The sequence below is a fragment of the Vigna angularis genome, chromosome 4 (genome assembly GCF_016808095.1).
Source record: "Vigna angularis cultivar LongXiaoDou No.4 chromosome 4, ASM1680809v1, whole genome shotgun sequence".
Lineage (NCBI taxonomy): Eukaryota > Viridiplantae > Streptophyta > Magnoliopsida > Fabales > Fabaceae > Vigna > Vigna angularis.
Window position 1 is genome coordinate 5,159,946 of NC_068973.1, and position 24,652 is coordinate 5,184,597.

A 24,652-nucleotide genomic window follows, 5' to 3' on the forward strand; every position below is an offset into this window, starting at 1 on the left:
AGCAAAAAACAAAACAGAATAAAAGGGATACCTGTGTCATGCCATTTAAAAAAAATCTAGGTAGTCTTATGCTATAGAAATGACACAAACAGACACGTGTACAAATACAAGAAATGCCATCCTACCTTGCAACACCTTTTCCTGGAGTTCCACCACACCAAGCAACCTTAGCACAACCCCTGATGATACTTCCTTCTACCAGTTCCCCATGTACTTCAAGATCTACAACCTTTGGAATTCCATTTCCTGGAGGATGTAGAAGTGTAAAATTGTTCAAAATGAATGAAGAATGAACATATTAAGGAACTATTAAAAGAACATAACATTGATATGGAATCCAACCCTAAAGTCAAACAGCTCCTTGTTCTTTGGCCAGTAAGAGACAGGTCAGACAACAATATCTCAATGAACATTGAATATTACAAGAGTACAGCATAAAAAATTAGATAGCTTACAATTTCTCCACATCTAATAATAGGAAATTTGACTAGGATATCACACACATAATACAAGCATGAGGGATACAATGGAGAAGTATCACGGTTCATGCAATCACAAAATCCCGACCGAGCTCAAAGACAAGTTTGGTTTATGTCTGATGGCCTATATTACCTTGCCTGAGAAGAGAGAGCTTGGCTCTACATCTAATCCATCAATCCTTTCCTGCCTCCGTATCATGTTGAGACATAATACACTTGGTCATCTCAGTTTTCCATGTCTGAAACACATGCACCCCTTTTTGTTTAAGAATAAAGCCATAAATTCTTTTCGGTGAGAAACCTGTATTTTGGCTAAACAAACTCACTATATTTATCCCAAGTCAACCATACAAATCATCTGGACCTCACTAATTCACAATGATATTTGGGGCCTATCAAGGATTAACCATATTTCTGGAACACAATGGTTCATAACATTCACTGATGATCTTTTAAGGGCATGTTGGGTTTATCTCCAAAAAGAAAAATCTTAAGAATGCATCTGTTTGCAAGCATATTTGGAAAAATGTGTATACACAATAACACAAAATAGAATATGCATGTTTTAGTTTCAGACAAAAATAAAAATAAACAGCAAAATCAAAAGGACAAACAAAAAAGGAATCCAAAAACGCATTTACAGTAAACATCACACATACTTCCACAGCTTTATGCTGATAAAATACACAGGTCACTTTATTCATACAGGCTTAGGATCTAGAAATTTAGCTGTTCATCTAAATTATACAATAAAAGCCATAGAACACAGGCCTACCTCGCGAAATACGAGGTGAGATGGCAAATATAGGAGGATATGTCATTTCTTCTAGAGTGAGGGTGCATTCCACCTTCAGAACTTTTCCAATGTCATCATGCTTCGGCCAGTAAACCTAAAAATCATACAAATGTAATGAACACAAATAAGATAAACAAATATACAAGTATAAGGCAGTGATAATGATGTAATCAACTCTTTACCTCACTGGTAGCATCCGGAATAGGGGCAAAATTTGAAAGAGATAAATCACCACAAAACCATTGATATTTTAAATCTAATGGGGGGCCTGTACTAGCTGCACCATCAGGAATAATGGCGAAGTGACAACGACACACATCTTCTTCCACAGGTTTATCTATGGAGGCTTCTTTGAGGAGAAAACCAGGAGGAATATGGTCTTTCCATTTCTCAACTAAAAAGCGGAAAGTTGAGTCTGCAGCTTGCTCAGGGCGACTGAAATCCCAACCATCTCTAATGCATAAAGCCGTATGTGCAGGATAACGCTTTGCTAGAGCCACTTCCTCACGAGAGAGATCTGCAAAACTTTTCATATTCAATAAATAAATTATCTTAATACATGATATAAGAGTTCAATGATTTCAGTAGAAATCACTTGAAGAAAACATATACGGCACATACTCTTCAACCTATAGTAAGAATCGGTTGTCTATCAATACAACAACAAAAAAACATACCAAAGGCTAAGAATAAGAATAACTTCAATATGCATACCTCTGTCATTGTACTTTTTCAATGTAGGTCCAACTAGTAATATTGACGCTGCTTCCAAATGAAGCATCTTAAGTATAGGATTCTCCTCCACTCGCAAATGCTACAGTACAGAAAAGATCACTGACAGTAACATCAACCAGTCTATATTTATGTATGCAGCCACAAATGCAAATATAACACTATGTATCACAATTAGATTCACAACCCAATGTCCATGGTGACTTCACTCTATCTACACTAATCTGATGGTTACCCTTTTCTCTTTGAGACAGTTTCACTCATTTATAAACATTCGGTTTGCACCTTAATCCAACCTATAAGTAGCTTTTCCATAGCCCAATTCTCAAAAAGAACACAATTGGTAGAACTCAAGAACAAGAGAAGAGCCCAACCTAAAATACTAGTACATGAGATAGGAGAACTGATGGCAGCCTTTTTTCCCCTCAATGGCTTCACTCAACTATCAGAATTAGGCTAACATCTTAATTGAGCCTATTAGGCAGAACACTCTATAGCCCAACTCTCAATAAAAACACCAATTATTAGTACTAAAGCACAAGAGGAGAATCCAGTTCAAAAGACTAGTCCATGAGGTAGGAGAGCCTTCAGGTTTAAGTACCACATCAAGTAACTCATTCCACTCAATGTAGGACTCCTCCTAACACTAGGTTCCTAGAGAAAGGGAATCAATGATGAAATTCCTTACAAATAGAAAACAATTTTCTACTAACCTCAAGAACAGGTAAATACGGGAAACCCTTAAGAGTAGAAATTTTGTTTTTGCTGGCAGCTAAGACCTGCACCAAATTATTTCGTTCATAAGCAATTCAGTTATACACATGCATACAAGAAAATACACAAAATACATATATCCAATACTTCATAAAGCTGAACAACCTGCAGTCGAGGTTGGCTAGCCATAGCAAGAGATTTCAACTTATTCTGAGCTACTGAAAGGAACTGCAAAAGATGAAGCACGGAAGATACCAAAAAGTTTTTTATGGACGCTGAAGTAAAATATCTGAATTAAAATTCAAAATGATAGAAAGGGATTTTAACTTGCCTCCAAATTAGGAAGTTGAGGGAGACTTGCCAATGATGTAATTTGATTTCCAGCAAGATAGAGTTGCTGCATATAAGTTAAAGATTTCAAACTGATGTTATTAAACAAGTATTCACATCTTTTAACTTTCGTATCTCAGTCACGAGACAATATCATCCACGCATTAAAAAACTAAATTCAACTGAAGGCAACATACCTGCAGTACTCTGCAATTCTCAAGAGGCTCAAATCCAGGCCCCTTAAAATCATTAAAACTTAAATCAAGAACCTGATAAAGTAAATAGTTTCCTTCAATCAGTGTATAGAAATCATTTATGATATTGTTCAGACATAACATCCTGAATGAAAATAATCATTATATAAAACCTTCACTCTCGTCAATATTTCTACTCCTTCCAGTGTAGACAAGAGATTGTCTCGGAGATAAACAAACTGCCAACAAGAATCATAAGTTTAATGATATTATTTATTAAAATCCTCAAAACAGAAAGAAATCAGGGTACAAAAAAATACAACTTGAAACACTCTCCTTTACTGTTATAGAGAAAATGTATAATATCTATTTACACAGCTATATATACCACAGAGACTCATAAGGAATCAGCTGCAACAGACTAACCATTAATCATCTCAAATTAACCACTGTAACTGACTAACCAAGTCAGTTACAGCAAGCACCCCTACAAGAGTTTTATTTGATGTGAGGTGGATTTTGAACCTAACTCAACCCTACAAACTGTCTTGTAAAATAAGTTTTGCACCCACCACTTATATACTATAATTTAACTTTATCTCTAGTCAAAACGGAATCTCAAACACATCCCCTCACAACAAAACATGTATATCTCAAGAATTAGACTAGAAATTTATAGGTGATCTAGTAGCAGCCCAATAATGGGTGGAACAATAGACCCAAAAAATTTCGTTAAGATAGACTCTAACATGGCTCCAATATGATGTGAAGAAATGGACTTTAAATCTAATTCAACCCTACAAAATCAGCTTGTATGGTGATACCTCCAACACAAACACAAAGGAGTTATACACTCACATTTGCACTATGGAGTACTTGGAACAAGTTATGGCAAATTGAAGAACAAAACCTAAAGCCGTAGAAAGGAATAGTTGCAGCTGAACCAACATCAACTCAATCCTCCTAGTATTTCAAGGACAGAAAACATTTAGAGAAGTGGTATGCCCAAGCCAATATAACCATAGAATAAAGTTATCAACCTTAGATCGTAGTGCATAACAGTTGCTCTGAAAACACTATAGCAGGAAGAAGAACGGATGCTGTTTAGATATTATAAATACAACTAAATAATTTATGCTACACATAAATACTTGAAACAAAACAAGATTACAAAAATTCATAATAAAACAACACAGTTTTATTTACATAACCACCATCAATCTAGGACTAAAAAGAACATAAATGGTAGTTATAATGAGTTAATGACTACTATGAGTAAAATTCAAGCAGTGCACTTTGATGCACAGACACTTCTCGCTTAATGAGTCATAGTGTTGAAATCATCTTTGACTCAAATACCTCTCTAACACCCATAAAAGATGTATCAAACAATCCTCATCAAGTGTACACCTTAAAAATTACATATATTGGTTCAAACAGTAGAGTCAACTCCCTTATATTGATGAACATTGCGATCATTTTTCAAAAAAACAGAGTCATACGCCTGAAATATGATATATTAAAAAATAACATGTATATGTAAGAAAGTCACAATAATTGGAACCCATAAGTCACAATCTCTAGGCAAAAACTGCATGTGAAGGGGTTGACTAGAAATATTAAGTGAAGTGTCATAATGTGGATACACAAAGAGGTTAACTTTTTGTTGTAAAAGCTTAAGTAAACACACACTAAATGGACTTCCTGAGGCGTGCATGTTCACTATCCTTAAAGACTCACCCGTGATGTATTATAGCAAGTCCATCAAGATACAATAAGAACTTCTCGAATTTTTTGAGCAACTCAGAACTAGCAAGAAACTATTAAAGAGTAAAGCTAAGATATAAGAGAAGAAAAGATTAGAAGAAAAGATGAGAAGATATACAGAGGATTTTTCTTTTTATGTTCTTTTTATCTCTTACATTTTGCATATGTGGGGTATTGTAGTGGAAACAGAGTATTGCAAAAGGAAAAGCAAACTTCCCGATCCGCATGCTCCCTCCTTTCCAGGGATTTTTCTTCTCATGGGGCCATCTCCAAGCTCTTTGATTATAAATATTGCAAAAGAAAGGAGATATACTTTTGGCTCCCTATAACCTGTGACTTTATTCCGTTTGTGCTATGATCAATAGTAGATGGTCATTGATTTTATTAACAGAATTTTGCCGCAACAGTTCTTCACGTGGTTTCAATCGAACATTGCAATATATCCTTGGGGTCGTTCCACATCTTTGGTTTCTTCCACAGATTTTGTGTTGCGGGTCTTGGGTTTCTAAACCCATCTACCTCCCTATAAATAGATTGCTCGCTCTCCTCCAAAAGTAGACATCTTTTCTTTCATTCACATCTTCTCTCATTTATTCTTCTCTTATATCCTGGTTATTACGTCTAAATAGTCTCTTACTAGTTTTAGGTTCCTTGAAAATTTGATAAGTTTCTATTGTATCTTGGAGGTCTTGCACAATACACCATAGATAAGTCCTTAAGGACAATAAACATACACACCTCAGGAAGTCCATCTAGTTTGTGTTTTCATTAATTTTTGGGACTGTTATAATGAAAGAGCTTGGGAATGGGCACATGAAAAGAAAAATCCCTGGAAAGGAGAGCATATGCAAAATAGAAAGTTTGCTTTTCCTTTTGCAATACTCTATTTTCACTACAATTTTAGTGGGTTGAGTTCCCATATTAACTAGAGATGTGGCGTAAGTAAAGCTAGCACGGCTTGGGCATTCCTCATCTTATAGGCTAGTTTTGTAAAGTTGATTTAGGTTCTTAGTCAAAACTTCTAAAATATCGAAATTTATCCTAAATCTATTGTTGAACCACTTGCAATGTCAAACTCTAGACCCATAGCCCTAGCCATGAGGGGATTGTTAGAAAGCCAACTCAAATATGGTCACCACTAGGTCACAATGTCTCAAAAAGACTAAGTCAAGTGTCACAGTGTAGGGCAACAAAGGTACGAGACATCAAATCTTAAGTGGTTGGGATCCCACATTGACTAAATATATGACCTAAACAATGCTTGTAAGGTTTATTGTCACCTTACAATTTGGTTTTGTGAATTGATTTAGAACCTAAGTCCAAACTCCAAGACTATCAATGTGTTTTTCTCTAAGGCTTGCAATCATAAGGTAAGTTAATATACAAGGAAATACAAAACTTAATCACTATTTCAGATCATTTGTTATGTAACTTACAGTTAACTTCACGTGGTATATGACCCTTGCAGACACAACATTGGATATATACATATACCAAAGAGCAAATTCATATAATTTTTACATTATCCGTGTCAATGAGGTGCTTAAGCTTAATAGTTAATACATAATGGGGCACCAAAAACGCAGTGCACTTTCCTCAAATCTATTCTTTCATGCCAGTGAATAATTTGCACTTACTGTGTTTTTCAATGCAGACAGTAGAATGAGTTGTATTCCAAAAATACAAAGACAAAAGGAAAACGACAAAAAATAACTAAAGCAACTAAAAGAGAGCATGTCGACATAAATATATTTATATAAAGATGCTCATTGCTATATAAGACGTAAATAAAATTTGGTTGTTCCCTAGCATAAATTGTTTTAAACATTGTAATAAACAACATTGAACATATTATGTAAGATACATAGTGAGATAAACAGAAGATACATTTACCTCTAAGTTTGAGGATAAGTTTAATCCACTGGCAGTGAGACTGCGAACTCTGTGTCCCCTTAGATCCAGTCTCTGATATAATATCGAAATGGGTTAGAAATCAGAATTAGATGATGAATGGTCTGAAAAGTCCATCGAAGTTGCTCAATATAAAATAGAAGAAGTTTAACTTCAGAAAAACAAGAGATACCCGCAACTGCGCCCACCAAACACCAACTAGCAACAGTTACTAAAAAGTTAATGAAACGTAGACAAATGGATCGACAAATTTCAACAAGAATGATTGTGCTCGCTAATATATTAATTGCAACGTTCCCTACTCATCCAAAAAATCATTCAACTGGTATTCATAATTCCTTCTTTTCCAGCAATTATTTCCTTTCCACTGTTCACACCTATGCAGACATTATTCCTTCATCCGATTCCTTCCCCCAATAATTCCATATCCACATGACAGCCAAAGCAACTCACCAATGAAATCCTTAACAGTAAACTTAAAATGTTGCCATGATCACAAAACTTACCAAGTCATCATTGGCCTTAATCTCAACATGCGGAAGCGCGATAAACTTCGAATCCCGGCTATCAGGAGTGCCTCCCTTTCTCCTTCCAGAAAGTGCAGAAGCTCTATCCTGCGACGTTGACAGAGAGCCAGCCTTCAACCCGCTCGAAACCGTCGGCGAAGAAACCCTGGAAACAGTCCTTCGAGCAGAACCTCCACTGCTGGCAGTGCTATCCACGGACGAAGAACTTATCCTTCTCGAAACAGACGAAGCCAAACCTGAACCCGACAATGCCAATTTACTGACCGGCTTCCTCGCAACCTCCGCTTTACTCGTACCAGAAGTCCTAGAAGCCGAGCCAACCGGCGAGGCCGCAACCGGATTCGCCGCAGCGCCGGCCCGTGAAGAAGTTACAGAATTACGCCGGAGCTCCGGCAGAGACTTTCGGATAGGTTCACTCGCCGACGAAACGCTGCTCTTACCTCCACCAACAGACTCAGCACTGGCTTTTCTCCCTGCAACAGAGATCGACGACTTCTGAGACAATCCTCCGGTACTGTTCCGTCTCAGCGCAGAAACCGAACTCGCGGAACCGCCAATCAAACCCGATCTCCTCGCCGCAACCGTGCCGGCACCGGCACTCGAACCGGTTCGCGGTTCAACTTTCCTTTTCGCCGCACCACCAGATTCTGCGGCGGTTTTCGCAGCTCTCTTGGAAACTTCTGGAACGCTCTTCTTCGAGGAACTCAGAGGCTTTTCCGGCGCCACATCTTCGCCAGAAGGCTCCGACGACACATCCATTCGACCGCGAAGATTGCAGAAAGTGAACGAACTGAAAAACAAAAATAGTAAGTAAGTAACAAGTTAAAGAGCTAAAGCATGAAACTAAACGCGAAGCGCAATGGTTTGGATCTAAGTGCGAGGGAGAAAAGAAAAGAAACATAACGTGAAGAGAGAGCAGAATGTGCGTGATTAAAGTGGTTCTTCACGAGGTAGCTAAAAAATGTAGAGATCTAAAAGCAAAGCTGGATTAGAATATGAAGATAGAGTAACAGAGGAGTTGAGAATGAAGAAGAGAGAGTGGGTAGAGGGTAGCCAAAAAGCAAAAGGTGCATTGAGTGTGAGAGGGACACAGGAGCTGGAACCAATAAACGAGAGTATAGAAATGAAGCAAAAAGTGGGAATGGACCCTTGTGGGGTAGGGTAGGGTTCTCTCAATATTTTCAAAAAAATTTGTCGATAGCACGCGCCAAAGTAAGGGCGGGTTGTGAGACGAAGGAAGGAGCCACTCGTGGACAAAAAAGTGATTTTCTTTTTGTCCTCATCACTTCATTATTTTTTTCCCTCTATCAATTAAACTTCGAAATTACAAAATTTCATTCATTTTGGTTATTCGGGATAGTAAGAAAAAAAAAATAGAAAATGGTTTGTCCTCGGTTTACGACTTAGAATGTATTTTAAAATTACTACAACATATTAACATAAATCTTCTAAAAGAAATAAATAAAAACTATCATGAAATAAGAAAAATGCTTATCCTTTACCTCTTAAAAAAATTAATATATATAAAAAACTATGGAAATGTTTTATTTACCGTTAAAGTCAATATCGCGTATTTTATGGTCTTACAAGGGCAGTTATACAATGTATAACGTGGAATGGATGTTATTTTAAAGTAAAATATTTAATTAAGATAATTTTACTATATTCAGATAATCTTAAATTAGTGAAAACACACGACATGTCTATTTTTTTTTCTCACGATAAGATTAATTTTTATCACTGTTATTAAAATAATATATTTGTAACAGTTATGTGCTAAAACAATGATTACAAAAAAGTTATAAAATAAATCTTTTTCATTAATAATTATACATAATTTCACATTAAATATAAGATAATTAAGGTGATATGTGCCATCATACACATGTTTATATGAAATGATAGTTTAATATAAAAAAAAGTTGTCTAAAATTGTTTTTATTTATTTTTAGTTTTGTTATATATATATATATATATATATATATATATATATATATATATATATATATATATATATATAAAGAAATAAATATATATATATTGTTTTTTTGTTTTTTTTTGTTATTTTCTATTTATCATTTATGAATTAATATAAAAGTGTAAACTAAATATTTATATAAAAATATAGGTAAAACAATTTTAAATAATAAATTTCATTATTTATTCATTTTAAAGTTATGTGTGACCAAAATAGTCATGTATTAATTTTATAGTTGAAGTAAAGCAAATTAATACAAATTTGTAATTAGATAATAATATGACCATGTCTCTATTTAAACAGTCATATAATATAATGTACACATTATATTTAATTATCCTTATTCTATGTAGTTGTGAGAAATAACATTATTCCTGCTCAAGAGTAATATAATATAGTAAATTAATATTGTATAAATTGTAACACAACCTTTTTATTAGTAATCCAATGATATACTATATTATTTCATCTGTAGAACATTTGATTTTTAGTTCAGAGTAGTTGCTGTTCAAAAGTGGCCACTTAAGGGTTTGGGAAGAATGAGGTTTTTCAATTCAAATTTATTTTTCAATTTTTTTATGTAAAATTATTTATTAAATTGTGATAATTTTTTTTATTTAACTTTTCATAATGTTTTTGATTTTCAACTTGTATTCTTATTTTATTAGAAATTTCATCTAAATCTTAATATAGTTAATAATTTTGCAGTTTAATCTAAATAAAAAACTTCATAAAAAACTTCAGTTCCCATCAAATTATATGTAGAAAAACTTTTAAAACTTATAAATCGAAAAGTATTAAAAAATAAAATCTATCAAAATCTTTAAGATAAAAACTTTAGGATGAAAGAAAACAAAGAGAGACAACCTAAAATCTACGAAAGTCACATAGATAAAAAATATTAAATAAAAATAAAATTTGGTTATAAAACAATAAAGATAATTAATCATTATTTTTTTTCCAAACAAAAATATAATTTGTTAAAAAAGTATTTTAAGTTATTAAATATCATTTTTAATATCAATAACAATTTAAAAACTCGAATAATATTTAATTAAATTTTATTCTCAAATATAAATCTATAATTAGTTTAACAGAGATATATTACTGCTAAAAAATTTTGAGGTCTTTTTTTCTTAAAAAATTTTATAATTAATTTAATAGAGAAATTTTGAGACATTTTTTGATAACATAAATCTATAATTAATTTAATAGAGAAAATATTAACGCTAATTTTTTAGGCCTTTGTTTTTTCTTCTTGGAGAACTTAAGCTAGTATTATATCTGCTTTACCTTTAACTGATTTGTATTCAAATAATTATTGGGATTTAAGTCAATTGGTTGTATTTTAAATAATATTCAGCCTAATTACTAATTATGGATGATTGAGTTCTAGACAATACTTATGTGACATCCTAATTATACAGAGAGCATATATAATAAAGATGTCCACATGCATAATATAGGAAAGCAGTTGAGAGTAGTCATCCTCTAAGTAACTTCAGAATATAAGTTTAAACTTCAAAAAGATATAAAATATAAGCTGAAATGGGAATTAGTATCCTAGAATATAAATTCAAATAATAGCATCCTAGGAGACTAGGCAGCAGCATTGTCCTCAACCTCCAGAGCTGTCTCTAAAGGAACTTCCTCGTCATCTGCTCCCATCTAAGTGGATGATCATCGCAAGAAGAAACATACACAAGCAATACAAACAAGCAAGGGTGAGCTAGATATAAAAATCATGTTATTCAATCACACACGACATGTAAAAGCCACTCAAACATGATACATTGACATCACAAGACTCATTGTTTTATAGACCGACTCGTCCGGACCAGAATGATTGTCGAGCTATGGCGGTTATGCACTCGTGGTGGCCTCTACTGCTTTGCAAAGCCGTTGCCAATGGGTTCCACCCTACCACACTCACGAGGTTAATTCGTTCCGCGCCCTGGAGCATACTGGAAGCCTCCAAGACTAGGACCTCCTGCTACTCCTCACCACATGGATCAATCCTCTCTACTTGAGAATGAAAAACCATTGGAGCGTCAGGAAAATCCCCAAGACTGAGCTACCATGCAATCATTCTACACTAAGGATCTCACCAAGAGATCCTACACAGATGGAACTTGATTTACAACTTGGATCATACTTTCATCACTTTGTAATCATATACTTTCTGCCACAATCAACATATACACAATCTCAACAATATACATTACTGACCACTCACAAATTATAAAAATAACATCTCCACAATTGAATCTAAGTTAATCAATACCAAGAACCAAACAACTCCAACTAACCCATAACAGCTCATAAAATGCATCAATTTATACATACCAACAAGTAATATAATTATTGATTAACACTCACGTTTCAATATAAGAAACAACTATCCTTACTTTATTATATATATATATATATATATATATATATATATATATATGATACGTACAGTATCTTGTAAATATACAAATTTATATTATATTAGAAGCACATCAAATTAATGATAACTAACTGCCCACCCTGTAAATCATAAATTGCAAAATGGATATTGGAGTTATTGTTTGAAAATACCAACGCACCATTAAACTAATATATATATATATATATATATATATATATATATATATATATATATATATATATATATATATATATATATATGGATCTTTACTTTAAATTTCAAACACAAATTGGCTATAAATTAACACATGATAACTTTATGCATCTACAATCAACTTGTTTTATTTTATTTTCATCCTAGTAGAGATCTTTTTTTACGTCACCGGAGAGGACCCAGATGTCTAAAGGCTGCTCTATGATCAGGGATGTGCCAACTCAAGTTTTTAAGGTTCCTCTATCCTACCAACAAAGAAAGGCTCTCAATAATTAACAATTAATTTATTAAATTATCTACCATGTTCTCTTATGCTCTAAATCTGAACTGCCTAATTTTAATATTTTCACTTCCTCTCACAACAACCTCAAACAATACCTCTACATCTATTTAATACCCATATACATGCTATTACAGAACCCTTACTCCAGACCTTCAACAAGATTAATTTCAGCCAACAAACTCATTCAAAACAAATTAAATTCATCACATCACAACATGCGCAATTTCACAGTTTTATTTATAACACCCAATACAATAAAAGTCATAAAACAGTTTCACAAGAGCACACCAGTTCAACATTCATATGCATATATTTTTATATAATAAATTCATACAAAAATAATTAGCTCCCCTTGAAGTTGAGCAGTACAGCCAACTAGAATGCCCTAACTGTGCCTTCACAGCGAAACTCAAACAGTGCCCTACAACCACCTAAATGGTGATGGAAACAGCTCTTACAGCTAGAATAGACAGAGAATCAAAAGGAGCACCATGCAACCATTAAAGTTGCATGCCCTAAGTTCAAGAAAAAGTGGAGAAACTGACTTACCCGTCCAAATATAAATATAATCGGATAGAAGGGAAGCTCTCAACTCCGTGAGCGAAAGAACACTACCTATTTGAAATTTCAAACGGTTCAAATGAGTGCAAGGGTAGGGAGAAGGCAGAGCAAGAAGGAGAAAATGGAGATGAGTTTAGAGAGAGAAAGGGGAACTGGAAAATGAACTCAGAGCGGGAAAAATGAGACATCTTCTAAGGTCCTAATGCCCTTAGCTTTTTGGGCCAGGCTGCAGGGTCCAGTAGCCTTACATTTTCAAGCTCTTACATTTTCAATCATAAATAATTATATCCTAAAAATGAATTAGTAAAAATAATCAAGTCGAAACAATATTCAAGATTTTACTTAATAGTAATTATGATCTAGATAATACTTATAAATTTTAGTCAAGAAGAATTGTTATCTAACTAATATTTGAAATTTTAGTTAGAGTGATTGTTTTCAAATAATCATTATATATATTATATTATATTATATGTATATTTGTATCATTAATCTGCCCAAATTAAACTCAATAAACTGATTGAGAAGTGTTTGTTATAAATAAACATGATAAAACATTTACAGGGATTTCCTTTCTCTCTCATTTTTTCTTTAAATTCAATGTCGCTTTACTATAACTAGCTTTGCTTTGACATATTTAATAAAAACAAGTTTGAAAAGTGTTTTTGAATCTTTTATCTATCAAACTTGAAGTTAAATCTAATATTTATCATTAAACGCAATCTATTAACACAACTATTTTAGAGTACATATGATAAATATGAACTTTTTTCAGTTCACATTGATCAATATTTGGGAAAATATTTTAAAATGCTTTAAAACACAATTTAATATGATTTTACAAAAGCTAACAAACATATTAATTTGTTTATTCATTAATAAAAAAGTTTACTAATGTTTATATACTTTAGTTTTATGTAATACTAATAAGATTTTAGGCATTGTATACGATATATATCGTGAGATATATTCGTATTAAAATCAGAAAATAGTGAAGTAATTTATCATCATATATTATTGTTTATTACAACGAAAATCCAGATATGCATATATAAACATTCATCACGCGTTTTAATTCACATTCATAAGGTGTGGGATCTACGAGAGACGCCAGCATAGAACAGGAGAGTGTAGTGTAGTCTCTTCCAATTATTGTCGTATGAGGAAAATCTTGTATTGTTATAAAATCTCTCCTGATATTTTAGAAAATCCAAAGAAATTTTGTTGAAAAAGCTGAATTTTATTGAAATCGCTGAGATGAAAGTTTGTTAGAAAAATCTATTATTATTTATTAAAATTAATTTTTTTTTAAGTTTTTACTTTTTAATTAAATATTTTTCTTTTTAAAAAAATCAAACGAAATTCAGTGCTGATATATATATATATATATATATATATATATATATATATATATATATATATATATATATATATATATATATATATAACATTGATTTGTATAGGTCCAAATGTGTCAACTTCTTAAGCTAAATATTTGTTCAAATTCATTACGAAGATTTTAGGAAATAATTTTTTGGATTTTGACTTTCGCATCTATCAGTCTTACCTCAATCTATATTTTTTAAATTTACGGTATATAATTGAAGATTCCCTCGGCCCTGTTAATTATAACCTTTAATTTAGTTATTTAAGATCACGATGTCAGAACCATTAAATTTTCTATCGTAATGGAAAATGAGTGTTTGCAAGAAAAGAACGAGTTTCGAGAAGTGGAAGACAGGTGGTGTCAGAAGAGTGGACGATCGGTTTTTTCTGAGGGAGTATATAAGCTAAAATTTCAAAAGTTGGTTCCACTCTCTGCATGCGATCTTCTCCTCCAAATCTTCTGAACTAGTTTCTCCTCCTTCTCTCTAACTTCTCTCTAAAATTATCAGCTTTTCCTCCATTGAATCTCACGTCTTCTTCCATCTGATCATCCATCAAAGTGTATGTAAGGTTGCTGGTGGCTAGGATCCTACTTTCAACCAAACGCTTAGTGGTTTGAACTGGTAGGTCTTTCTAATTTTAATAAAGTTTAGTTTGGGGCACATGCAAACCAAGTTTCTGTTGCATGTGTTTATTTTCTTCTTCTTCTAAGGTTTTAATCACGGTTCTGGTCTTTTGGGTGGTTTGTTTTCCTAAAAACAGTAAATCTGGGAGGTTGAGTGTCTGGTTGTGGTGCAAATTCCATCTTGTGAGCGAGTTGTCTGTTAAGAGGTAAAGGAAGCTATTAAATTTAATTATGCATGTGTTGATTTTGTGTATGTATGGAATGAATGGATTGATGATTTGTATATGAGTGTATGACTTGTATGATTTATGGATTTTGGTGGTTCTGTATAAGTCGATAAGGATTCTGCAAAATTACGTAGAATAGTTGGGTGTTCGGTTTCAATCGTTCGGTTATGGTTGGTGAATAAACTATCAATAGAGTTAGCATTTTGGCCTTACTAGTTTGTAGCCGTTCATTTTATAGGAAGTGATTAATATATCAAGTGTTGATGGTTATATACAGTTTTAATCAGTCTTATTGGATTAGGTAAATTGGGTTTGTGATAGTTCATAAATTATTATTAGTAAACTTCGTACTAGTAATAGGCTTAAGATATGTTCCTTTATGATAGTGTATAAGTTTATTTATATTTCAGCTAAAATATCTTAACGTTCGATTTCCTTAAAAATATTAGGTTTATTGAATAGTTTGTAGAAGTAATCACTGTGTTCGGTATAAGCTCTAGGCGTTCGGCTTTGTCAAATAAGGAAGTAACGTTCGGTCTTACACCAAGTGTCAGTAGTTATAAGTGCTCAGTATAAGCTTTAAGCGTTCGATTTTGTCGGATAGTGGAATACCGTTCGTTCTAGTGGCGAGACGAGTTAAATATAGTTCAACCTTAAGTTAAGAATTTGATTTAATTAGAGTGTGTATTCTTAAAAATGGGTTTGGTTCATGTCAAAGTCCTCACGATTACATGAACGATCGGTTATTTTGTCTGTTGCATTGATCTTTCTTGTCCAGTTGTATTTAAAAGTAGTATTACGTGAGAGTTCAATCTTTTTATATGAAATGTTGTCTGATCTTGTTATGCTGATGTTATGGATTGGTGCTGGTTGTTTATCATAGTAAAGATTCATTATGAATGACAAACATTATGGGTATTCAAGTATATGTGTATGTTTTTAAGTAATGCGGAAGAGAATTCCGGGGAGGAATGTCTCAGTGAAAGGTTATTGTGGTGGTAAAGTATGAATACGGATAGTGAAATTCATGGAGTTCATCCTGACATTCTGATGATTACCAGTTCTCAAGTAGAGATGGGTAAGTCATTGTGTGAGAATGACAGGAGATCCTAGCCCATAGGTAATTGGGTGAGTTATAACGGACTAACCTCGGGTGGCAGATGATGGTTTTCCAATTACTACATCACCCGAGTGCACGAACGACCTCAAGCTACGTATTCATACAATCCGGATGGTCAAGTCAAGTGTCGGTTGTATAGTATTATTATATTTCAGTTATGTGTGATATCTATATTGGCTCCTGTATGTTATAGCGTTCGTTCTGTAAGGGCTTGTAGTTTATTACATGTGTGAATACATGCTTAATTGAATTATAGTAGCTTATCCTTGTTTTCTGTTTTATCCATGTTACCGTTCGGTTTTCTATTGCAATGATCATCCTTGTTGGATGTGAGTAGAAGGGGAAGAGCTTACGCTGGAGCAGGAGCTGAATGGTGAGACTCTTGCTGAATAGTTGATGGCCGTTCGGTCATATAGTATATATAGTTTTGGTGAACCGAATGTTCATCATTTTTTTTTCTGTAAAAATAATCGTTCGGTTATATGTTGAATGTTCGGTAATAATATAGAAAGCTCTTACAAAATTAAACGAAAAATTTAATGATTATTTTATAATAATTGTGAATTTGACGTTCGTATTATAGTAACTATCTGGTGTACACCTGTATATAATGGTGACATTGTATTATTATCATATATTTAGAATTGAACAACCTACAACCAATAAAATAATCTTTAAATACTTTATGACAGACAACTTGATCAGATATTAGATAAACCAGATACTCTGCTAGTAGCATTAATCGGATATCGCCTATCAACATCTTCTCGTGCGATGCTTGTTGAAGACATTCCAACAACAATTCCGACGTCACATAGCCAAAAATGAGTCTAATATCATAGATAATTTGATTATTAGGTTAATAGACTCGTAAACATAACTCACTTAAATGGAATTTATGGTCAATGTAGTATATTTATAAATACTATTTTAATAGTTTACTTTTATATTTAATTTAGATTTGATCAAAATTTACTTTGAACGAAAAGTTTATGAAGGTAAAAAGCGACACTCCAAGAACATTAAAGTAATTTGCAAGTTTAGTTTTAATTTAGAATAAACTCACTTTTAATTTAGACTAGTTTAAGAATCACTTTTAATTTAGACTGGTGTAAGAAATACTTGAAAATTATGGTGCTGTGATTTCAGAAAGAGTTGAGTCTTCCATGATTATGGGCAGCGGTCTGATGCGAATATTACCCTATTGAGATATTTGAAAGGAACATCTAATGTTCGAAAGAGTGAATTGATGAATGAAAAGTTATTGAAATTTAAATAAAGAGGAATTAGGGTTTTACGTTATGAGATTTTGATTTTTGTAATTATCTTAACTTTTATTGTTATGTTTTCATACTTAAAAAATATATAAATACAATTCTCATCATCCAACTGTATTCATGATTTATCATTTGTAACACTTAAAAACAGTTAATATTATTAGATGATAATAACTACGTTAATGTATTTATTAAATATGAATCAAAATTTAAAGTAAAGATAAAATCTAGAATTGTATTATAATTTAGAGACTAAAAATATAATTAATCTGTTAATCTATATGTGTGTATTTTGAAATATAAAATGTGATTTTATTTAAACATGTTTTAAATATTGACAATTTAAACGTAAGAGACATTTTTAGTTAAGGTTGGTTCTAGCTACAAAATAATATAGTATAATTTTTAGTTGTAAAGGTTGAACTTTTTCACAATATTTTTATATAATACACTTGTCATTTTCTTATTAATCCATTATTTATTTATTATTATACTAATATACTTTAAACCAAAGAAACAAATAATACGTATACTATGTCAATATGTTAAAAAATCTATATAACATATTATTGTCCAATACTAAATTCTAAAACTGAACATTCATCAAAGATATTCCTGGAACAGAAAAACTCGAAGGTTCCTAGAAATTGAGAACGTTGCCAACAATTAATTTCACTTATAAACAGCCAATAACAATGGTACAAGACACCAATAAAAAATTCCACATTCGATACCACCCAAGGTGGTTGCTATCATCGGGGCAAAATTTCTGACCAAAATTTTCGAACATTTTCTATTAATTAATTCTAAAATAGTTGATTCCAAACACATTGCTGCGTATATCAAGCAGGAACCTCAACCTCTGCAATCTGTTAACCACCACATTACAAAGAAATGCCTCTCAAGAGATGTCTTGGTTAAATTGCCAGTAGACCGTGAAACACACCTCACGGAGGCCACACCTTCAAGAAATTGAAACTTCATTCAATTGGAAATTACATCAAAATCCTGCTGGATTCTTCAGAGGTTGCTTGCTAGTTGCTAGTTGCTACTTGCTAATGATGTTCATCAGATACCAGATTAAAATAATACCGAGGTTGGAAAGGGATTCTTGAGCAAAGCTGCTAAAATCCAACGCGTGAATTCTTAAAATTCATTTTTTGGCACCAGAAGAGCATAAATACCGCAGCATATATTCGTTGGAGGAACATGTATCTGATAGATCCTGATGAATTTTAGTGATTGCTTTCTGCAAAGATTTTAATGATGGTAACAGATTGCGAGAGTTCTGCTGAATAGAATTCCCATGGGCCTTGCAGAGCTCCTGTCAAATCATACCAAAGATAAAATGATTTTATAGAACTGCCATCACCTTGAGCAGCAAACTTATGAAAAGACTAAATCTAAGCAAGTAAAGAATACCTGACACCATCTAAGTATAAATTCCAAATGTGGGCAGTTTTCTAAGAGATCTGCAAGTGCCTCCACTAATCGTTGGAGATATTTGTAAGGGATTGACGTGGCAACTGCAGGAATATCTGCTGGACTAACCGCAAATATACATTTTTTAATGAAGGAATCCTCATTCAAGCGAAGGCTAAGGATCAAGGCTTTACTTGGTTGATTTTCACGAAGAGCTTCTTCAACAGCCTGTTCCAAAATGCCAGCTCAAGTTATTAACGACATCAAAACAGTGCAGTGAAGGAAGAACATCATATACAGCTAGATGGAGTGCTATTAAATTTATATATGCTGCATTATTTTCAATGTTGATTTTGATTCCTTGTTTTCATGATTAAAATGAAAAGACGGATCTAGGACTTAGTTATCTTCATTTATATCTGACGGAAATTTTTACCATTTTTAATAAATTGCTGAGAAACGAAATCATACTTTTCTTGAATTTTATGTTTACTGTCATGAATAAAAAAAACAATGATGTGAAAAAATCCGCACTTTCAAGAAGAAAATTGCGTCCTTTTCATGCAAGTATATGTCAAGTACCATCATAACGACTCAAAACACAAATTATTGGATGACAAGAAGTTACCAGAGTAGGTGTTCTCCAACTTATTTCTTACAACAGAAAAAAGTTCTAGAATATTCTTATATATGCTTTGAAATAAACAGTAGTAGTTCTTTCAAAAAGTTAAATTACCTCTGGTGTAACATTTATGTCAAGGTCAGTTGGATCAAATATGAATGATTCATCAACAGAATAAACCAAAACTCCCTCAGTTGTTGCTGCAACAAAACTACGCCCTGTAGGTGCAATCCTCAGGCACTTTGTCTGAATAATAGGCCTTCCACGGTTAGGCAAAGATCCTGGCAAGTTAAATCCTAGTTTCCCTCGAGTTTGTTTCTCAATGCCTTCTTCAATGTCACTGTTGTCATCATCAATCAAATCCAGAGGGCCAGCATCTGTCATATTTTTTGAGTTTAAAATGTCAAGCACTCCATCTAATGAGAGATTGTGAGTTATCTGGAAACGTCGAAGTAAAACCTGAACAAAGAGATTTCAATTAATGAACAGAACTGTACTACAATATGAACAGAAGTAGATAACATAGTTCATTTTAAATCTGCATCCACTTTGAACACCCCGTCCTTATTTACACTACACACACGGGCAAGGGATGCAAACAATAAGACCAATCAGGCACAGCTGAGAGAAGACTTCAAGAGTAACATATTTTAACCATCAGATGCATTGACATTCAATATAACACCTTCTAAGCAAAAATAGATTTCAGAGAATAAAAACTGTTTGAAGTCCTACATCAACTAGAAATAGAAATAAGGTAATTTATAATATATAAGTGAATGCAAACCTTACCTTGCAAGCCGATTTTGTAGAGTTGATTTAGGCTTAAAGTTCACCTCTTAACATGGTATAAGAACTATGGTTAGAGCCTATCCTAACGATACCTGTTTTGTTAGGCATGTTGTTCCACCCGCTATCGGACCACCCATCAATGTCTAGTCTCACGCTCGAGATGATGTTTATACCTCGACGTGAAGGGGTGTGTTGAAAGTCACACATTGACTAAAGATAAAGTCAATTTATAGTATATAAGTGAGTGCAAACCTCATCTTACAAGCCGGTTTTATGGGGTTGAGTTAGGTTTAAAGTTCACTTCTTAACAGAAACAAAAAACTTTCATCAACCTTTGCTTAAGATAGATGGTTTCTGCCTCTTCAAGAGAAAGATTTTCCTACTGAGAAACCTAGGTAAAACGTAAATTAAATTGAGGGAGTTCGGTAAAAGATTATGAGGTAAGGTACCCATGAAAGAGAGGGACACTTTACAACCAGATATACGCCCTTAAGGTGAAATCTCTCAACCATCAAGATAATCTTTTTTTTCAACTATCCTAGTGACCAAATGAAGTTCCTCATCATTCAGGATATAAAAAAAAGGAGAAAAAAAAGGAGAGAATACGGGACAAAATTGATCCATGGAATAAGCACCTTTCAAATTACACGCCACTTATAGATTTTATGGATGACTGGATCCTGGAAAGAAGTAACCCTAGGATTGACACCTAGTGAAACTGAATTGGTTCAATAATAAAAACCCCTTATGAAAACTAGGTTACTGGTGAAAATAAACCTTCAAACAAATCATATTGTAATGGAAATGCCTGGTTACAGCTCTAAGAGGAGGGACGGAGGTATCACAAGGATTTATTTTACCAAATATCACAAGAATGGATCAAACTTGTGAACTGAACATCCTTTCTCTACAAGAACTTATTGAGCTCATCAGCCTTTCAGTTCTGTATCATTTAACTAGGTTCGATGAGGCTCAAAAACAACATTCAGAAGCAACTACACTACATCAACAGAAAGCTATGCTCGATAAGTAAAGTATAAAATGATACGCCTCTTCAATTTTTAACCGATCCATATTTACTAAAGGGCAACAGTAGACATGGACCCGACATGGACCCCATACAGTATTTAAGCTTTGATATTTAGACAAAAAGTTATGATATAGAAGGTTGCGTTAACATAAAGTTATTACTGAGTAGGTTTGTATCATTATAATACAAAAGTTAGTAAAATATTTCATGTTTTTTGTAGTTTATGAATTATCTAATTGCCCTACATGCAAAACATACCTGTTTAACCCTTAATGAGTTGGACAAAACTGAAGAGTAAAAACACATCGAGAGTATGCATGACATTAACATGTACAGTAAATCAATATAGAAGCTTCCTAGAGGATAAAATGTTTACAACCACAGCTGTGACTTTTACATATATATGAAAAATCAACCAAAGTGCATGTAGACCAACCTGATCTGCAACATCATACATGCAGATGTATCTGCTACTTCCCCCAGCTAATATGTAGCTTCCATCAGCTGAATAACACAAAGTTGTAAAGAACTTCCCTGAAGTTGAGTTAGCTGCGGACCTACGGTCAGTCATAAGACGCCCACCAGCAATATCTCTAGAACCTTCTATAGTGTACATCAACAAACCATCTACTGGGTCCCAAAAATGAATTTGCCCATCTAATGTGCTGCAAGCTAACTGCCTTCCATCTGGACGATACACTACTGTAAGAACATCATGAGTGTGAGGAAATGTTTCAACTGCTCCTTTTCCATCAAAGACATCCCACAGCCGAACAGATTTATCATATGATGATGAAGCCAAGACAGCCTGTACAAAGCAAAAAGAGATGATGCTAAGGTTTTTTGTTATTATAGATGTAAAACATAAAACAAAATACAAACTTTAGTACTTCCTTTCGTCATATATCTCAAGAAACAATAAAATTATTGATGTTTGATGATGTCCTACATGCTTAGAAGATAATATTATTTTATAAACTGAGAACATGAAACATGAGTTGACATAAATTTCTACCAAAGAGGAAACTTGGAACCGGTTAAAAATACTACACAAGATAAGAAATCAACTTATGCAAGCAAATATCAGCAGAAGAAAATATAACTAACATTTGTAGGAGAAAAGACCAGCCCATGAACAGGAGCTTCGTGACCACTAAGCACATCCAGCAAGCGTCCCGTTCTCATTGACCAAACAAAAATCTGTTACACATGATTGAGCAAAAAGGGTGAATGGTAAAATAATAATGAAATAGTTAGAATCAACCTAATTTGTACAAAACTATACCTCAAAGGAATCTGAAGTGCCTGCACATATCACTTCACCACTTTGATCAGCTGTCAAGGAAACAAACTGTCTAGAAGAAGGGGTTGTAAAGGTCCTAAAATTCCGGTAGCGTAATAAATCCCATGCACGAATGGTCCCGTCAAGAGATGCACTAAGAAGGCAATTGTTACTTGCCATAAAATGTAAAGCCGTAACAGAATTAGTGTGCTCCGAAAATGTAACAAAGCAAAATCCTGACGAAAGTGTCCACACCTGTAAAAACAACAACAGAGCTTTCACTTCAGTTCAATTCAAACATTCAATTTAAAACCAGCGCAACACACAATACAAAAGGCACAAAACAAAGAAATCAGTTAAAACTGGATCCAATTACAAAACCCCACCAACCACAAGTGAAATTCAATCACCTTCACTTTATTATCATCTGCTCCAGTGGCAAGGAGCTGCGAGTCTGCCGAATAGGCAACGCAGTTAACATCAAAGTAATGACCCTGCTGCTTCAAAATGTAGCTCTCAGAACGCCACTCCCACACCAGCAGCTGCCCCAATTTGGCGCAGCCAAATGTCAGCCAGTTCCCAAGCTCGTTAAACACAGCGGTGGTAATTTTCTCCCTTGAAATAGATAGCAAATGAATGCACACAAAATCTGGCATCTGATACAACCCAAACACACCATTAGAAAATCCAACAACCACCATATCTAGCCCCCTATGATAATCACATGCTGTCACTTTTGCCCATCCCTGCATAAACCCATCCTTCCTCAATAACTCCCACTTTCCCTTACTCAGGTAACCCTCATCACCATCCTCAACATCAATTTTCTTCCTCTTCTTCACACCATCATTCTCAACAACCTCCAAATTCCTTTCCGCGTCCCTCTCCGGCGTCCCTGGCGAGGGCGGCTCCGAACCCTCAGCCTCACCACCACTATCAGAAGTAAAACCCCAGCTAAATAAGTAACAATCCCTCGTAATCGTATAAGCCTTACAAACTCTACTAGTTTTCGAATTGACACCGAAGAACGAACCAACAACCGAATCCCTGTGCCCTAGGAGCAAAAAGGGTTTTTTCTTTCCACCACTATTCAATTTCTTCAAGCACAAGATTCTCGCGGTTAAATCCTTGGACCCGACGATGAGGTACTTGGAGTCCGGGCTCCAATCGAGGGTGGTTACTTTCGCGTCGAACTCGGCGAAGGTGCGTACGAGCTCGAAGGGGAAGTACTCGCGGCGGAAGGCCGGAGAGCGCCAGATCTGGACAAGCTTTCCGGTGGCGACGGCGATGAGAGCCCCGTCAGGGCTGAATTCTACGGCGGCAACGCGGTCCTTGAAGGAGATGCGGTGGAGGAGGACGCGGCGGCGTAGGTTAATGAAGAGGCAGCGATTGCGGTCGTCGACGGCGAGGAGGAATGTGGCGTCAGGGGAGACAGCGATGCTGGCAACATTGGAGGAGGACTGGATGGGGAGGGTGGAGGTTTCGGACTTGAGGAGGTCGGTGACGGCGACGCGGTTACCCACAGGGGAGAGCAGCAGGGTGTTGTTTGAAATTACCGCGTTGCCCCCTCTGTAGGGGGCTCCCAACAGATTCTGGAACCTGAAGTTCATTGCTTTGTTTCGATGGCGGTCGTGGTGGTGGTGGTAGAGTAGAACGGGTGCTTTACTTGCATGAACTGCGAGAGTTCACGGTGGTGTGTGGCGGGAATCGAGGTTTATGAGTTTAGGGTTTCAGGAGTAATCTGTGTTGAAGTCCAACACCATACGGTAGCGTTTTATTAAGAAGACACGTTTATAATTAATTAGATAACTTGTTTTTTTCCATGTTATTAATTTAAATTAAAAATAAATGACAGTAGTCCTTTCTTTCTTCAACCCGATAAAAAAAACTATAAACGCAGGAGTAAATTAATTTTCCCTTTTTAACTATTTTGTAATATTATTTATTGTTTTTATAATTTCTTCACCTAAT

The 24,652-nt window shown here is 34.3% G+C and overlaps 2 protein-coding genes across 3 annotated transcripts in view; both read right to left on the reverse strand.

The window, feature by feature from the left end:
- The window catches only part of LOC108330161 (187-kDa microtubule-associated protein AIR9), a 34,945-nt gene extending 26,388 nt beyond the window's left edge, over positions 1–8,557 (reverse strand). The window contains exons 1-12 of one of the 2 annotated variants that reach the window (XM_052875994.1): positions 8,355–8,557; positions 7,430–8,240; positions 6,906–6,977; positions 3,419–3,484; positions 3,249–3,320; positions 3,053–3,118; positions 2,887–2,949; positions 2,721–2,786; positions 1,990–2,089; positions 1,458–1,792; positions 1,255–1,369; positions 126–246 (exon numbers count right to left, since the gene is read on the reverse strand). In XM_052875994.1, coding sequence (XP_052731954.1) covers positions 126–246; positions 1,255–1,369; positions 1,458–1,792; positions 1,990–2,089; positions 2,721–2,786; positions 2,887–2,949; positions 3,053–3,118; positions 3,249–3,320; positions 3,419–3,484; positions 6,906–6,977; positions 7,430–8,209 — 1,856 coding nt within the window. In that variant the 5' untranslated portion in view covers positions 8,210–8,240; positions 8,355–8,557. The remainder of the gene's footprint in view (positions 1–125; positions 247–1,254; positions 1,370–1,457; positions 1,793–1,989; positions 2,090–2,720; positions 2,787–2,886; positions 2,950–3,052; positions 3,119–3,248; positions 3,321–3,418; positions 3,485–6,905; positions 6,978–7,429; positions 8,241–8,354) is intronic. The other variant, XM_052875995.1, reaches the window with a different exon arrangement.
- A 9,623-nt stretch (positions 8,558–18,180) lies between these two features.
- On the reverse strand, positions 18,181–24,450 carry LOC108331908 (periodic tryptophan protein 2). The gene is made up of 7 exons (XM_017566912.2): positions 23,092–24,450; positions 22,685–22,936; positions 22,507–22,599; positions 21,836–22,207; positions 19,692–20,036; positions 18,956–19,183; positions 18,181–18,857 (listed from the first exon to the last, which is right to left on the reverse strand). The coding sequence occupies exons 1-7, from the start codon at positions 24,289–24,291 to the stop codon at positions 18,687–18,689; spliced, it is 2,661 nt and encodes an 886-aa protein (XP_017422401.1). The 5' UTR covers positions 24,292–24,450; the 3' UTR covers positions 18,181–18,686.
- Positions 24,451–24,652: the final 202 nt, after the last annotated feature.

What these genes read in the sequence shown, in the direction of transcription:
- LOC108331908 (XM_017566912.2), bottom strand. Translation starts at nt 24,291, where the DNA reads ATGAACTTCAGGTTCCAGAATCTGTTGGGAGCCCCCTACAGAGGGGGC. An exon ending in CAGATGATAATAAAGTGAAG is followed by an intron (nt 22,937 to 23,091) that starts GTGATTGAATTT and finishes TTGTTTTTACAG; the next exon opens with GTGTGGACACTTTCGTCAGG. An exon ending in ACATAAATGTTACACCAGAG is followed by an intron (nt 19,184 to 19,691) that starts GTAATTTAACTT and finishes ATTTTGGAACAG; the next exon opens with GCTGTTGAAGAAGCTCTTCG.